This window comes from Sebastes umbrosus, chromosome 18 (assembly GCF_015220745.1).
Source record: "Sebastes umbrosus isolate fSebUmb1 chromosome 18, fSebUmb1.pri, whole genome shotgun sequence".
Lineage (NCBI taxonomy): Eukaryota > Metazoa > Chordata > Actinopteri > Perciformes > Sebastidae > Sebastes > Sebastes umbrosus.
This window is the reverse complement of record NC_051286.1, coordinates 2,177,844-2,195,513: the sequence shown is the minus strand read 5'-3', so window position 1 is coordinate 2,195,513 and position 17,670 is coordinate 2,177,844. Positions and strand designations below refer to the sequence as shown.

At 40.3% G+C, this 17,670-nt stretch overlaps 2 protein-coding genes across 3 annotated transcripts; both read right to left on the bottom strand.

The window, feature by feature from the left end:
• Window positions 1-47: 47 nt before the first annotated feature.
• LOC119476672 (lactoylglutathione lyase-like) lies at window positions 48-3,351 on the bottom strand. Its single transcript, XM_037750089.1, has 6 exons — window positions 3,196-3,351; window positions 1,908-1,990; window positions 1,653-1,793; window positions 879-946; window positions 704-793; window positions 48-210 (listed from the first exon to the last, which is right to left on the bottom strand). The coding sequence occupies exons 1-6, from the start codon at window positions 3,265-3,267 to the stop codon at window positions 116-118; spliced, it is 549 nt and encodes a 182-aa protein (XP_037606017.1). The 5' UTR covers window positions 3,268-3,351; the 3' UTR covers window positions 48-115.
• Window positions 3,352-5,965: 2,614 nt separating this feature from the next.
• On the bottom strand, window positions 5,966-17,416 carry bub1 (BUB1 mitotic checkpoint serine/threonine kinase). Of its 2 annotated transcripts, none has more exons than XM_037751599.1 (24): window positions 17,227-17,416; window positions 17,051-17,110; window positions 16,035-16,176; window positions 15,744-15,940; window positions 14,800-14,840; window positions 14,619-14,698; window positions 14,480-14,529; window positions 14,113-14,297; window positions 13,842-13,960; window positions 12,486-12,928; window positions 12,353-12,393; window positions 12,145-12,264; window positions 11,118-11,228; window positions 10,915-10,996; window positions 10,654-10,732; window positions 10,210-10,384; window positions 10,032-10,098; window positions 8,754-9,589; window positions 7,818-7,918; window positions 7,550-7,711; window positions 7,312-7,469; window positions 7,052-7,229; window positions 6,693-6,799; window positions 5,966-6,334 (listed from the first exon to the last, which is right to left on the bottom strand). In XM_037751599.1, exons 1-24 carry the CDS (start codon window positions 17,247-17,249, stop codon window positions 6,136-6,138), a joined length of 3,756 nt encoding a protein of 1,251 aa, XP_037607527.1. In that variant the 5' UTR covers window positions 17,250-17,416; the 3' UTR covers window positions 5,966-6,135. The 2 variants fall into 2 exon arrangements, with proteins under 2 accessions (XP_037607527.1, XP_037607528.1); XM_037751600.1 differs by having other exon boundaries at window positions 14,619-14,695.
• Between the last annotated feature and the right edge of the window lie 254 nt (window positions 17,417-17,670).

Sequence of the window (17,670 nt, the reverse complement as noted above, 5' to 3'; positions counted from 1 at the left end):
TTATATCTTCAACTCTTCAACAGACTGTGAATGATTCAAAGAGCAACTTTCTGTTTGGGTTTTTTATTTGTTTTGTTTTTTAGAAAAGGAGCTGAGGGACCAGTGTGTCTCTACTTTACGGTGTCATTAATGAGAACATGTTGTTAGGACTTAAAATCTCGATCCAGTAGCCGTCCGGGTCCTGAATGAAGGCCAGATCCTTCATTTTACCTGTGAGAGGAGGAGAACATGACAGTTAATATAACGGTAAACATTTATGTCTATTATAAGAACACTAAACTGACTTACATAATCAAACCTGAACCTAAAACCAAGTCTAACCCCAACATGTAAAGTGAACTTCATGTTTTTTGAGAGGTGAGTCTCCACAATGTGACCAACACCAGTAAAGAGATCCCAGCCTCACGTCCAGCTGATCCTGAGCTCCACCTCCTGGTGGAAACTCATATCAACCAACAACATGATGTAGAGACATTTGTTTAAGTAAAACAAGATGTTTGCATTTCGAAATCTAGATTATCAGACTGGATTTACAGGCTGTGTTCAGCACGGCACGCAGCAGCTGTTTTAGAGCATTACTGATGATTTAGTGTTTTTAATTTTCTTGACACATCTAGAACAACAACATCCTGATTCTTTAATCCGTCAGACATATCTAAAAAGCCACAGACAGACAGACCTGTGGACCTGATTCCTGACTCACCTGAGTCTGGTTTCTTGACAAACGTCACTCCTTGCTCTTCAAACACTTTGCAGGCGTCTTTAACATTAGGAACAGCGATGCCAATATGACCTGAAAACAAGACAGCCGGTTACACCCAAAACACACACACGCACGTAAAGAGTACAAAGTGTTTGAGCTCAGTTAAACTTCTCACCAAATCCTCTGGGCTCGTTGTTCCCGTTGTGGTACGACAGAGTTTCATCTAACTCTGAACCCCAGTTACTGACGGACAGAAATAAAGTTCATTAAAACACTGAAGCATTCATCAGCCATCAAGTTACAAACATACATCAAGTGTTTTATTCCAGAAGGTCAAAATAAATATGTATTTTTAGTAAGAACGGCAGGAAAACAGGTTTATAGTTATAATTTTGAAAAACAAAATCTCCCGACTAGCACCATCCTCGACCGAAGAAATTCTTAGTCGAATAATCGATTAGTTGATTTAATCCACAGATCTGTAAAACTGAGTTTCTCCACAAAGAATCACACAAACGCACCACTTTAAATCTGGTTGTTTAACAGAGATGTGCTCAGAAGTTTCTTAAATTAATAAGTCATTCAGCATGAAAAAAGCATAGAAGTCAACTAAGACTAAAACGACCGATTAGTCAATTACCCCAGATGACTCATGGGTAAGAAAACAAAAATAAATAAATACATAAATAAAAAATAATAAATAAACAAAAATAAATTAATTAATTAAAAATGGAAAAGTGAAAAAAAATTTTTTATATATAATTATATATATATATATATATTATATATATATATATATATATATATATAAATACACACTGGTATATAAAGTAAAAAATAAAAAAAATAATAATGCATAAATAATATATATATATATATATTTCTTTTTGTGGAGGGGGTGGTTTCTGGTGTTTCAGGGTGTATTCGGTGTCGTGGTGATCATACGTACTGTGTGAGCTCTATGGTGGCTCGGCGAGAGAAAGTCCACGCCGTCCTCTCTTTGATTTCGGCCGGGATGTCCGACTTGTCCTCGAAGCCCAGGAAGTAGAGAGTGAAACGCATCGAGGAGAAGTCGATTTTCTGGAGGAGGCTGGAGAACAACAGGAGGAGACCAGTTAGAGGTCAAAGGTCAGACAGCTGAATAATAAAGTCTGGACTGATGTTAGGCTTCCTAACTGGTGTCAGGACCAGACGGAGGACTCACGTCATGCCCAAGATCCGAGTGTAGAAGTCCAGAGATCTCACCGGATCTTTGACCCTCAGCATCGTCTGCTGCATCATGTAGTCCTGCACAGACCACAGACATCAACAAAACTAACACAATACAGCTTTAAAGCTGCACTCATCAACATTTTGATATAAATAATGGCCACTTGAAGGAACAAACCCTCATATTGTTATCACAAATCAAAATAAACAAAACAAATAAAATTATACAAAAAAATAGAGTAATTCACATATGCAATATAATAAATATATGCAATTCATAACTTTATATATTTAAAAATATAAAAATTAATGTCAACAGAAATAAATGTACAAATAAATGTGAAAATAAATAAAAATGCTTATAATTATCTTTTATATTTTGTTATTTGTTTTATATTTCCACATTTATTTATTTTTATTCACACATTTTGTATTTATTCTTTTATTTATTCCTCTTTATATTTCCACATTCTTTATTTACTTATTATTCTCATTTATTTCTCTGTACATTACCACATTTTTTATTTACTTATTTAATCTTGTATTTCTTTCTTTTTATATTTCCACATTTTTTTATTTTCTTATTTATTCTTGTATTTATTTCTCTTTATATTTCCACATTTATTTATTTACTTATTTATTCTTGTATTTATTTCACTTTACATTTCCACATTTTTTTATTTACGTATTTATTCTTCTTTAAATTTCTACATTTATTTTCTTATTCTTTTACAGATTTATTATTTTTTATGCTACTCCTATACTCCTATGACTCCATAAAAAAACTAATACCTCATATCACAAAAATCTACAAACCTCTTTAACTACTGTTAAAACATTCTCAATGTTCTGTGGATCATCCAGAGTTACCTGGACTCTATTGTTGTTGAGTTTCACCTCCATTGAAGCAGAAATCTCACAGGTGGATGATTCTAAATGTTGGCACATGAAACTGAAACTATCTGCATGACTGGATAATGTGACTACATGTTTTATGTCATCTGGGCCTTTACAGATGTGCATTACAGCTGCTCTGTTTCTGAGTATAAACAACTTTAAACCCTCTTTTTGTGCAGCTCAACAGCAGCTCCTGTCCAACATGTTAAAGGTTGAGAAGTGTCAGTCCTGACAGGCCTCCTGCAGGCTTCTGCAGGTCTCAGACCTGCCAACAGGTTGGACTGCATTACTTCCTCACCACACAGTCTGTGTTTCCTCTGCCAGAGCAGTAAAACTAAAATAAATCTATTAACACTAAAAGAATAAATGAAAGAGCAGCTTCTCACCTTGGTGATGGGATCTCCTTCTTTGCAGGCCGCAGACACAGCCTCATCACTCAGTCCTCCTTTGCCCTCCATGGCTCTCTGAGTCTCTCTGCTGTCTCTCACTGAGCAACACTCAGGTTGTCCTTCTCTGCTGTGATGCCTTCAGGTGCTGCTCGGAACATTATGCTTCTCAGATGTGACACAACATTTACTGCTTCTTTTTTTTATTATTATTACTTTTAAAGCCTTACATGGTTTTACTTCATTTGGATATTTTATCTTTTTATTTTGACAACCAAAAATATGTAAAAAAATAAAAATAAAAGACGAAAATGAAGAAAATACCAGAAATATTTATGAAAAATATGTGGAAAAAAATGTCCTACAAACATCGGAAAATTATTTGTAAAGTGTGTAAAAAATGTTTGAAAATATACAGAAAAATAGAGTAATTTATTTGCAATAAATTAATATATAACTTTAAAAATATGTACATTCATATATACAGAAGTAAATTAACAAATAAATATGAAGATACTTGAAAACACCTAAAATTATTCTTTAATATTTTGTTATTTGTCTTTATATTTCCACATTTATTTATTCTTTTATTTATTTCTCTTTATATTTCCAAATCTTTTCATTTACTGATTTATTCTTGTATCTATTACTCTTATTTTCTTTTTCTTATATAGATTTATTATTAAGAATCAAAACATTATATAAAGTCACTTTGAATATTTCATGCTAAAATGGAATAATGGATGTAGTAATAAGAAAATAAGTAATTAGAACAAGTTGTTATGACATGACAATGACCTCATTTAAGCAAGAATATTTTATCATTCGCAGGAGAAATTGGGCATATGTTTTTAAAATAAATATTATTGGCAGCAATACGAGGTCATATTCAACATTTCCTTCCCCTCGCTGATATTTGAAACTCAACTCATTCTGTGTTTGAGTTTCAAGACATCGACTGAGAGGAAATATTTATTTTTAATTAACACTTTCATCCATACATTTTGTTCATCGTTGTTATACTGCTGTATTTTTATTTCATTGGTGTTTTGACGCCTCCTCTCTGCTTCTAAACATCTCATCTGTACAGCTCAGATCTCATAGTTTAGATATTTCCGACAGAACCTGAAGGCAGCAGGCTGTGCAGGTGTGTTTCTGCTGTGGGGTGTGTCTTCAGGTCCTGACTGAACTATTGGGAATGCAGCTGAGCAGTAAAGTAAAGACTTTGTGCTGCTACCTGCATCATATCAACATTAACATCTCACCTGGAGGAAATAATATGTATATTAAAGGAATGTTTATTTGTAAATAAAGTTGTTTAAAAGTTAAAGGAAGTCTGGCACAATGAAGTTACTTGTTACATATCCACCTTGTTTGAGAACATGAATATGAATTTTAAGATGAGCCAACATGTTTGGTTGTTGTAGTAAACCCCTGAGGGCGAGCGGGAGAAGAATGCAGCGAGCTGAGCTGCAGGTCTGAACAGGTGGAGGGAGGATGAACCGCGGCTGCAGACTGACACTAACACACCCTGATTCTGGATCAGATTTTACACCAACTAATCCCCCTCACACCCTCATGGTGGTCACAGTAAACACACGTTAGGTATGGCAGCTATTCAGCATGATAAACACACTTTGTTTGTTTCCCCGAGCAACACAGTCAACTTCACAACTCAGGAAATGAGACCAAAACTGGGAGCTAAAAGAGGCTAAAACGCTCCACAGAGTTTTGTTCAAGATACTTTGAAGGTACCTGCTCAATTTCCATTATTATATATAAAGTGTAAATATAAAGAAATCTTTGTTAAATCTATCAAAAACTGAAATTAGTAAACCATAAAATAAAAAACTTTTCACAGCATAACAGTTTAGTATTTACGCCAATGCTCTCAGGGTGATTTGATAACTAGCAATAAATAAATATCCGTAAAATGTCTATAACAAAATGTGAAAAATGTCCTAAAAACATCTGGAAATTATTTGTAAAGTGTGTAATTTTCTTTTTTTAAATACCAGAAAAATGTGTGAAAAATATTAATAAATAATAGACAACATTGGAACCAGAAAAAAAAGCTCAAAAAAGCTTAAAAAAAATGTCCTAAAAACATCCAAAAATTATTGGTAAAATATGTAAAAAATACAAAAAAAATTTTTTAAATGAAAATACCAGAAGAATGTCCAAAATGTATTTACGCAAATGCTTTCATTGGTGATTTGATAACTAACAATAAATATGTGAAAAAAAATATCAGAAAATTATTAGTAAATAGACATCACAAGAACATTGGCACCAGAAAAAAACAGCTCAAAAAAGCTTTAAAAAACATGTGAAAAAAATGTTTGTAAAATACCAGAAAGATTTGTGAAAAATATCAGAAAATAATAAACAGCACAAGAACATTGGCACCAGAAAAAAACAGCTCAAAGTTTTAAAAATTATTTGAAAAAATGTCCAAAAACGATTTGTAAAATATGTAAAAAAAATTGTGAAAATAACAGAAAAATGTCTGGGAAAAAATCACCTGCTCAATTTCCATTATATATAAAGTTTAATATAAAAATCTGTATTAAAAAAAGTGATTGTTAAAAAAAAATCTGAAAAATTAGATATTGTGGAGTCCTCTAACAAAAAAAAAAACCTGAATCTAGTAAACCGTAAGATTAAATATAAATGTTCAAAGTGCGACACCAATTCTGAAAAAAGAAATTTGTTAGAATCAGATAACTCGTATCTGTGCAGACCAGCTTCAATAAATTCCACAACCTCGTCTTCTGAACTCAAACACTTTATTCTTCTTGGTCATCATCCCAGAAGTCAAACAATTTAAAAGCAGATAAAAAAGAAATAGAAAAAACAACTTGATAATAATCTTTTATATGTACAAGTCCTCCTCAAAGTTAAAATGTGAAATGAAAGGAGGAGATCCGTCTCGGGTCATTATTTCCGAGTCGTCTTGCAGTTCTCCAGCAGCAGAACCATCAGGCGGCTCTTGAGCGACGGCAGTTTGCTTCTGTAGTTCTGCTGCAGGACCGTCGTCAGTTTGCAGCGGAGGCTCTGCAGGCTCGGCAGGGAGTCGCAGTCCGGCACGTTGAGAAGAGTGTGGAAGAACTCCTGCCACAGGTCGCTGTGGGGGTTCCTGTGGAGCAGACAGAACATCTGGTTACGTTGTGTTGGGACAGTACAACTGTCTTTCGATTAGGTTGTAGCGGCTCAGTTTTAAAGCTAGAGTGAAGATACTGGTATCATATGAAACTAGAAAACCTGATGAATCCATCGGTACCAACCATGTCAGACTAGCTTGTCATGAAGGAGGATAAATAACGCTCCAAACTTACGCTATATTTTGGCGAGGAAAAACTGCCATGGCCATTTTCAAAAGGGGTCCCTTAACCTCTGACCTCCAGATAAGTTGTTCTTTAATGAATATATAAATGCTCTGCCATAAAGAGACGACACAATCTGGAGAAATCCAACCTCTAGTTTGGAGGAATTACCTTCTGAATACGGCGTTGGTCTTCCACACGCCGTCTTCGTTTCTGACCTGCATGTACGTCCCAAACAGCATGCAGTAGACGGTCCCCGCTATTCCAAAGTAATCCGTCTACAAACACACAAAAGCAAAATACTCAACACAAGATCCAGTAAAAGAAAGCTGCTCTAAAAGGGTCTTAATTCATGTCGAAATTGCAACTTAAATGTCAGTTTTGCTGCCTGTAAATCACATTTTGAGCACTAAAATAAGACAAAATAAATGGTACTACTCTTTAATCACTTGTTTTTAATTTAAATAAAGAAATAAATATATCTGATAAAACTGAATAATACTCCGGTATAATGACAGGTGCGTCCTCACCTGATAGTTCCAGGGTTTCCCGCTGAGCATCTCGGTGCACTGGAAGCCCGACGTCAAACATTTGGCGGTGAAAGCAGTGCCTTCTGGGAACATCTCCATGTCGATGCTCTGCCCGAGGTCGATGAGCACGAGGCCGTGGTCCAGGTTGTCCGGCTCAAAACACTTATTGTCCAAGAACCTGAAGCACAACAACAACAGTAGCGATGAAGACGGCGATGTTTAAATGGTAGAGACACAACGCGTGTGTTATCGACGGTTACCTCTGTCCCAGCAGGAAGTTGTCAGGTTTGATGTCGGCGTGGACGACATGGATGGCGTGCAGCTGCTCCACCATGTGCAGCAGGCAGACGGTGAAGTACATGGTGAGAGGCTGAGGCATCACCTTGTCGCTCAGGGTTTTATACATGTTCACTGCGTTCTGATAGGAGGGGTAAGAGGACGTGTTTTTATTGTAAATCAGTAAGACAGTGATCGTGTCTCGGAGGTGATTGAACGTACCAACAGAGTGCCGTAGTTGTGGAGGTCGCCGACCAGCACGCTCCCGTCGCGGAAGAGGTGAGCGGAGCGGATGTTGTTGTACAGGTGACGGACTTCGGGCCGGAGCCGAGCGTCCAGCTGTGTGTTGATGTAGAACTCCCAGGGGTTGGCCGGCTTCTGAACCTGCAGACGATAACAAAGAGAGGCTCAGATATTCACTGTGGACATGAAGCAGACAGAAAGTTACTCTGTCAAATGAATTACATCTGATAATAAACCACCGTCTTACCTTTAACATCATCCTCTCTGAGGTGTTGGGGTCAGTAGCCTGGTAGACGGTGGCAAAAGCACCGTGTCCGAGGATACAGAGAACTCGCAGGGATGCTTTTCCTGTCAGGAGGAAAATATTTTCATTTCAACATTTTCTTTTTGGTTGAATTTAGTCAAAACCTCTTTACAAAATCTGTTGCAAGGTGAGGTGCAGGAGAGCAAGGTGAAAAGTCACGAAGAGGGCGCCTGGGTTAGCTCAGTTGGTAGAGCGGGCGTCCATGTATTAAGGCTTGGTCCTGACCGCGGCGGCCCGGGTTCGAATCCGGCCTGTGGCCCTTTCCGCATCCACTCTCTCTCTCTCCCCCCTTTCAAGACTCTATCCACTGTCCTGTCATAAAAATGGAAAATGACCCTAACCCTTTACTAAGCAGTTAGTGAGGGAGTTGTTGCTTCCTCACAAAATCCATAATTAATAAATAATATTGCCATTTATCAGCTAACAAAAACAACGTGTTTTTAACCTTTACAAATCTTCCCTGTTTCATATGATTTAAAATACGTTTTCAAGTCCCTTTCACACATTCTATCCCTGATCAGTACCGCCAATTATCCTCCTGGAAAATGTGGTGAATGAGAGCAGTAACATCGGAGGGACGAGCGTGTAAAGTTACGTCTGTTTGGCGAAAGACGCTTTCACGTCGTGGAGCGAGCGAACCAATCACGAGACTCCGCTGATGACATGTTTGAATCTGTGACTTGTTTACAGTTTAGTATTTACGCCAATAACTAACTAATAAATAAATGTATGACAAATATGTGAAAAATGTCTCAAAAACATGCGAGAATTATTTGTAATATATGTGAAAAGAAATTGTGAAAATATGTGAAAAATATGTGAAAAATGTCCAAAATGTTAAAGAAAATGTTCAATATGTGAATGAATAAGAGCTCTTACCCATGCTGATGGTGGTCTTCGGGGTGATGTTGGGTACGTTGCACTGCCAGGTGATGCAGCGGGGGTGAGAGGTGAGAGGCGGGCTGAGTGATGATAGCAGACTAGAGATCAGCTCATCATCCCAGGGATCTGATGCCAGCTTGACCGCCGCCGCTGTTGTGTTCATGGACACGTCAGCGGCTGCCGGCCTCAGTGCTCTGTCTGGACTCATCATGGCTTCATCCTCAGTGCTGAACTGTGGTGGCTGCGCCGGGCTCATGGGCACGTCAGCGGCACAGAGCGGCGGCTGCTGCTGTGGACTCATGGGGACGTCCAGGGTCCTGTTGGGGACAAAGTCCACTTTATTGAGTAGATGGGGACTCAGGAAGGCGTCCAGGTCCGGCTCCACTCTGAGCTTAGGGCTTGTGGCGGCCAGCCAGTCTGAGGGGAGAGCACACTCTGGGCTCATGGGGACATCAGGAACTTGGACGCGTTCTGGACTGGCGGGTTTCTCTAAATCCTCCATGATGCTAAAAGGTTCACTTCGGGGTCCGACCGAGCTCTCGGGCCGCTGTGCGAGCAGAGAGGCGTGTTTGGGCGGCTGCTCTGGGCTGGTGTACACCTCCCAGCCGGGCGCCGCCGTGGTCCTGTAGACGGAGGAGTCGGTGGGACACAGGGTCTGGTCTCTGAAGGAGAGGACAGTGGGAGGGGGAGGCTGCACCATGGTGATGGAGGAGGTGGTCAGGCAGTGCTGGGCCGTGGCGAGCACTTCACCCACGATGGTGCCGTGTCCCGCGGAAGGAGGCTCGATCCGACTGAGGGCGGTGTCATTAGACGGACTCTGCTCCATGATGGGGCTGAGGGGGGGGGGGCAGACAGATACAGGTCACAGATACTCCACACTTTACATGACCTTTATATCATGAAGGACCACAACGAAGACTGGTTTCATCATCTATTAAACATTTAGTCTAGAAGATGTCAGAAATCTATGGAGGACGGAACCTGCCAAAATAAAAAAAATAAAAAATAAATAAAAATAAATGACTCGATAAATAAATAAATAAATAAATATGTCATTAAATGTAGCAAAAATAATATTAAAAATAAATGTAGCCATTAATTCATTGATAAAATGTGACATCCCCCTCATTTGCATAATGAGGCAGAAATGCATAAAGAAAAGAAAAATAAAGTCTGGGAAAATAAATAAAGGGCGAAATGCAAAGGGAAAATCATGCAGAAATGAATACAAAAAATAAATGCATGAATAAATACATACAGCAACAGATTAGTTACCTGAGTTTTTTCGTCTGACGTCTGAATAAAGCATCGCCGTCAGCATCTTCTCCATCACCTTTGTTCTCTGCAGAATAAAAAGAAAAATCAATCATGTTCCCAAACCTGAATGAGACCATGTGACGCAGGAAAAGAGACTACAGATGGAAACTGAAGTGTGTGTGTCTAGGTCCGTTACCTTGGTCCTCCTCGTAGAAGTTGAACGGCGTCTTGTGTGTGAACGGCGTGGAGACAAACTGAGCCAACATGGCGAAGTCTGAGGTGCTGTTGGGACAAGCGGCCAGCGAGTTGAGGGAGTTGTAGCGAGCGCCCCACATGGTGCTCTCGTCTGGTATCAGGTCCTGAGGGGTCTCCTGGGCGGGGAGGAGATATTCAAATCATAGTGAGTAGAATATATGAAGTCCACAGCAGGTAGAAGGTCTCACTTTGTCCCCCTGCTCTGCTATTTAATGTCCAACTGTCCCTGTATTGTGTATTGAGTTTCATTGAATTTTGTAAATAGAGATCGTATGGACCCAGTAGTAGAGGTGAAATGCAGCCAGGTATTACACAGTGCACCTTTAAAAGTGATTGTGAAGCTCAACACACTTCTAAAGTGTTGGTTTGTTTTCTTCATACTCACATTCGGTTTGTTAGAAACCGGGATCTCTGCCAGTGCTCTGATTGGATTAGACTTCTCAACCGCAGATGGAGCAGCAGCACTGAACAGAAAGAAAGAGGGACAAAATAACAGGAACATTATTCATTAAATTCTTTATTTCACCATAGAATCACTACATATGTGAGTAGAAACTCTAGATAACGCCTGACAGAATTAGCAGCAGATATTTAGGATGTTCATATTGTGTGTTGCTGCTGTCTCTCTGGAATCCGTTTTATTTACCTGCCGTTTTCTTTGTCAGTGTCGTCCTGGAAGACGGTGAACGCCGCCGTGGTCGACGGCTTGCTGAAAGACGAGACGCCTCCTTTCAAAAATCAAAGAAACAAGAATCTGTGTTAACTGTCAGAAAGCTGCAGGAAAACGTCAACAGAAAGAATGACGGTTACAGAATCTAAGGAAGGAGTCGCAGCAAAGAGCTGATTTACCATTTCTTGGGTAGCCGGGGTCAAACTCCGTCTCAGCGGCGTGGAGCGCTGACGTGTTGCTGAACGGGTCCTCTAGCAGAGTCGGGGCCTGGAACATGTCCATGATCACATCTGGATGATACAAAACCACATTACATGTTGTTCACTGTGACAGCGCTGGCACGAATCTCGATACTGGGATTTACAACTTCAATACAAAACCTTTAAAAATATTAATATCCAATACCACAAGGGCTGCACAATTAATTGAAGATACTGACGTTTAAAATGCTCCGCTCATAGAAAACTCTGCTGCATATCAAATTAAGCGTTTCTAAACTAACATCCAGCCACCAGGGGGGGTGATCCAGATGTTTTGGCTTCACTTTTGGGGATGCCATTGTGCATGCACTCTGCACCTTCAGCCTGTGCAAAGCTTTCCTGAATGTCGTGGCTGCGGTCCAGAGTGAAAGAGTCATATACTGTGTATTTTACAGGCAAGGTGAAAATGCAAGAGCTTATTTTATGTTTTATTTTGATGCAGAGATTTGTTAATTAGCAGGAGCGTGAAAGTGAAAGCAGTGCTGTGTGTTTTAATTTTGGGTAAAAAGTTTTGTCACTACTATTTTGCTTGTCAGAGATGCAGTGTGAAAAAGGACCAGTCTGATTTTGATGCAAATATTTGTACATTAGCAGGAATGTAGCACAACATGGAAGTGAAAGCACCGCTGGTACCGGCATATCCAAACTGCAGAAAATGAGAATGTCAACTGTTTCAAATATTCTGTATCACTATGTATCAATACCTCAATACTTTAGACAATACTACACTGTAATACAAAACATTTAATGTGCAGCAGAATCTGGTGCATCACCACCAAAAACTGGAGCGCTGAAGCACAGTCGACTTGAATCAATCCTAGCAGCATGAAAACGTGAAACATGAGCCAACGGACAACTCACATCCACTCTCGCTTCAACTACGTACTGTAAGACAGAAAAACCCTCCAACATCTCGGACACATATCGTAGAGGTTGTGTTGCTCACCCAGCGCTTCTCGCGTGTTGACGGTGGGCGACGGCAGCGCCTTGGACGGCGTGGCCTGAACGAAGCCCAGCGAGGTGTTGGGAGTGATGTGAGACAGGTTGGCTGTGGCTCCCTGAGACACTGAGACAGACACAAACGGGAGGTTTAAAAGCAGTCACGAGAAGCTACGACTGGAGGAGCTCACTGGTTGAACAACTGATGGACTCACTGTTGAACTTCTCCTCGAGCTCCGCTGGCTGAACGACCTCCCTGAGGGGGAAGAAAGTAACAGAGAAAGCAATTTAGAATAACAGTTTTCAGCTTGTTTTTTTTTGCTATATGCAGAAGTCGAAGCTACTCACTGATGTCTGGCGTTGTTGTTCTCCGCGCTGCTCGGCTGGACGCCATCGTCCTGGCGGAGAACGTCAGCCGAGATGCCGGCGGGTCTGTGGAGCGACAGCTTCATCTGCTCGAAGCCGACGAGCTGCTGAACCATCGAGGTCCGGACGGCAGACGCCGACGACGTCGGTGCAGATTGTGGTAAATGAACGCTCCTGTCAGCCAGGACTGGGGCATGATGGGATACCTTTGAGCTCAGAGGGCTTGTGTCAGCAGCAGCCCCGGCGTTGAGATGCTGTTGAGGCGGCTCGGGGACGGCGGCGGTCTCTTGGATGAAGGCGGGCTCGGTGTGTAATCTCAAGCCAAGAGAGCGCCTGCTGCTCAGACGGTTCGAGGGTCGAGGACGCCCAAAGGAATGCTGGGTAGGATTCGGGAACAGACTGGTAGCTGTTTCTACTGCAGACAGCTGCAGCAAAGAAAACATAAGGTTGAAGTTGAAGTTATCCTGTTTACACATTGTCACTACAATGCATTGTGTTCCCTCTTTAAATGTTATATTTCAAATGTTTAACCAGACTAATGCTGCATTCATGTCATATGGGATGGATGGGAAAGATGGGAAAGTAAACATCTTGCAAGTCATCTGATAACTCAAGAAGGTTCTAGGATACAGGGTTCCTACGCAGTATGGAAAAGTCTGGAATTTGATTTTAGTAATTTCCAAGTATGGAAAAAAGAAACGATAGTATGGAAAAACACGTCTGTTTCCAGACTACCGCCCCTGTTCTGTTATCTAAAATAGAAAATTCAGATTTTCTAAAAATAAATTGATCATACAAGCAGCAGAGTGATTTCTGTGGCATTTGGAGCAGCAAGTGCAGCCAAATGTTTACCACTGTGTGAGGCAGCGTGGGTCAGAGCTCCATGTTGTCGAAAGCAAGACAAAGAAGAAGGCTATGGCGTGCGACTGAATGCACGCTCCAGAGCTGCGTCAGTACGTCACAGCCGGGGCTGGGGCGTCCATATAGGCAAACTAGGCAATTGCCGAGGGCGGCGCTTTGGCAAGGGAGGCACCAAAGCACTGTAGTCTTGTCACAGCATCTGCTGCAGCCCGAGTCAAAAAGTCACACAGTCAAATATGGTCTGAAAAATCTACAGAGAGGTCTGGAATTTTTAAATGGAAAATGTGTATAGGATGCAATGTGGAAAAAGAATCCAATCAGGAACAGCTACGTGCATCGTAAATTATTGGAGTCAAATTAAGAACTTTTATCTTCAGTAGAAGATGAAACAGGAAGAACAGAAAGCACTCAACAGCAACAACAGCAACAGCAACAACAACAACAACAACAACAACAAACATGAATTTGCAGTCTCACCCTCTGGGATGAAGGCTGGCTGGTTAAACCTCCACAGACCTCCAGATCCTCGTTCACTTTCTCCAAACTGCAGTCCATGCTCAGGTTGCCCTCGTCCGCCTCACTCGGCCTCTTCTCCACTTGAAACAAAACAAAAACAGATGTTATAACAAAGTTAATAACTCACTTCATGAAACACATCATGCGAGTCTCGCCAATTAAATCTTACTTGCAGTATTTTGTTTTTAACCCTGAATTATATGAAAGCAGATTGGATTCATAATCATCTTACTAATTTCTCTGCTCTCCATCGCCTGCTTCTCCCGCAGCTTACGGAAGTATTTTTCTGCTCGGATCTCCTCAAAGCAAAATTCAGATCCTTCACACTCCAGCTCATCTGTCATGTACTCCGACACCATCTGAACGCCGGAGCTTTGGCTGGAGGGAATCATCCCTGAGGTCTCAGAGCGAGACACTCTATAGAGGAAATACATCAGATCATCATATCAATTTCTAAAGTATGCATTTCTTCAGCCGTATACTCTGGCTGTAATAAATACAGCTGAATATCCGAGTCAGCCAAAACACTGTAAAGCGTATCCTCGTCCAGAACATCCTCTGATCTCATATAGATAGATTTATAGAGAAAAGTAACTTACGTTATGGTGGTTCTATATGTCGGTGGTTTGGGTGGACAATCCACGGAGGCCTGTAACAGAGGAGGAACATTATAAGTGGATCTGAACGGCAGATATTGTTGTTATTAAATGATTATTACTGAAATGTACAGACACACACCTTGTTTGGAGCAGCAGGCTCGCTGTGAGATGACATCTGATTGGATAACTGGGAGTTTTGCAGCGGGTTCCGGCTCCCTGCTTTACAAAAAACATCAAACAGTTAGTAGCTGACATGATAGATATATATAGATATAGATATATTTCGTAATAAACAAAGAAGGAAGTGGATACACTCTTACGTGATACTGATGCCTGGCTTCTGGTTCTGGTTTGAAACTGCCTGCAGATCAGATTAAAGTTATAATTGTACATGTTGGTGACTGAATAATACACACTCAAACAACTATGAAACACCTAGTAAGGAGTAAGTGTGGCTTTTTAATTTATTTATCTGCTTTTATTGTCTTGTTATTAAGTACAGGCTGAAGCAGCGTGTCTCCTCTGCTCTCTCCGCCCGCAGCCGGAGAGAGCAGAGGAGACACCGGCACCCGGTCGGTAACGAGAAGACAACGTAACTCTCTGAAGAGCTCGGTCACTTCACAAGACACGGGAAACCTCTGTTGGTCTGGAGGAACTGCAGCAGTTATTTCTGCACAAACGTCCACTGAACATTCACTAGATATTCTCAGAGCTAAACTAACTCTTCTGCAGTGTGGAGTGAGCGTGCGTTCACGTCTAGAGGTGGAGCAAGACAACAAGGACGCGCGCTCTGTCTGAGTGAAGGAGAGCAGGCAGCGGAGACGAGGCTCCAGCCACACGCGAGCGCGCATATGCGAACGCGCATGTGTGCCGACCCGCTACATTTATACGCTTAAAAAGTTACAAACAGTCCCTTTAACAAAATGTGAGGGAAAGTGATTTTAAGTGATTTCAGTATATTCCAGCATATTAAGAGCATATTTTCATGATTATTAGGATAATATCGCAATTATTTTGGCCAGGATAGACGTGACATGAAATTTTCATATCGTCCCATGCCTAGTGGGTACAATGTGGGGTAATGTCCGTATGAGTTTGGTACGTTTGTATATGTTTACACACATCTGTCTGATGTCTTTGCCCTCCTAAAATGTTATAATAGCACCAGTCCGGTGTCTCCAGAAGACTAAAGAACCCTCAAATAGACAGATGAAAAACATTTAAGCTCTGTGCTGTATCTAGGTATCTATTTCTTTGCTGTTACCCGTATTCGTTGAGAACAGTGTCAGCTGGCTGGGCTTGGTTCTCCGTTGCTTTCTGGTACATGGCTTCTGCCTGTTCATTCATCCCCTTCTGCTCATACTGCTGAGCCCAGGCCACGTAGAGGGCAGCAGTCGTGGTGCCGACGCCTTTACTGTAGATGTGACCGTACAGCGCGACAGGGTCAGAATAATAACTGGCCTGTAAGAAAGAGTTAGAATGAAGAAATGCTCATAAATCTGAATAACAACTCTAGTCGTGTGACTTTTGGATATAATATTTCAGTGAGACTTACACATTTGATGCAGTAGTTCACAAATCTGACATCATTTGCGTATTGCTCCACATTCAAAAATTTCTGCACGAGAGTGTCAAACACCAGCGTCATCCCGCTGCCACCGTCTGCAGGTAACCTCTGCTCCAGGTACTCCACAAACCTGGGGAAATAGGTGCATTCAGTATTCTCTCAGCTGTCACACACGCATATATTATTCAAGTGCAGTGCCTGTTTGCACAAAATGAGCATTACAGAGTAAGAGTACTAATAAAGAAAAGAAAATAACTGAAAGGAAAAATAATATACTGGGATGAGAGGAACACTGGTCACAATTGGAAATTTAAAAATATATCATGACAACTAAAATATACCTAAAGTACCAAAAGAAAAAAGTACTCATTTTGCAAAATGGCCAATTTCAGAACAATATATATAATAATGTTATGTATATATTATTGGATAATTAAGGTTATTGATGCATTATTGTGTACATCTTCATGCTGCAGAGCTAGATAGACAGATAGATAGATAAACTACTATATTGTAGTAGAGTATATTGTAGAGTATGTGATAATGGATGTAATGCAAATACATGGATATGGTATGGATGATATAGAGTACAAATTTAAGATAAATATGAACAAAAACACATGCATATTGTGGTAAAGGTGGGGTTAATATTAAATATATAAATAATATATAACTTTATATACTGCTGGGGATCAATAAACCCTTATTGGCATAATAATAACAATTTATTTGTTGATATGTTGAATTCTTAACCTGGATCTGGAGAGTAACTGAAGTTATTAAAATGTAATTGAGTAAAAAATATATAATATTTGCATCTGAATTGTAGTGGAGTAGAAGTATGAAGTAGTAGAAAATGAAGTACAAGTACAACACTTGAGTAAATGGTACTTTTCACCAGTGGAGAACTAGAACATGAATGCTTTGTCTCCTGCATGAAATAAAAACACTAACCAAGCTAACTCATTCTAACCAATGTTAACTTTAACAGTCAGATGACTCACTTGTCCCAGGGATCCAGCGGGTCGTCTCCTGTATAGGAGCTCAAACTCTCCTCAAAGCGCCTAAACAGATGAAAGTACGGAACATTGGAGTAAAGCAAAACAAGTCTAAGTTAAATATGATGGTTAGCATGAAGCTAACACCAAGGAACGTTAAGTTCACGTTAAAGTTCACTTACTGTAAATAAGCAGCGATATCCATGTTGTATTAAGTTACAGAATAAGTCCTTTAAGTGGTTGTTTCCGATAATCTATCGTATCGATCGACAGTTTGATTGGCTTTATATAAATCAACCTCTTCAGATAACACCTAGCATGTTCCTCTCTCTGACGTGCTGCTGTTTGTTTCTACGACATTTGAAATTTCGCGCTCAGCCAATAGCAACGCGAGAATTCCAGGATGCCTCCAAAGCCACGCCCCCAGCGTGTGACGTAGTTCCGGCGTACAAAATACACAAAATAAAAGCATCATGTACAGTAAATTACAACAAAATAAAAGCATCATATACAGTAAATTACAACAATATAACAAATATAGTAATTTTATGTCCGACACGTTTAAGGTTAACTGAACTGACACAAAATATGGTTAGACTTCATTTCATCGTCATTTTATGTCCGTC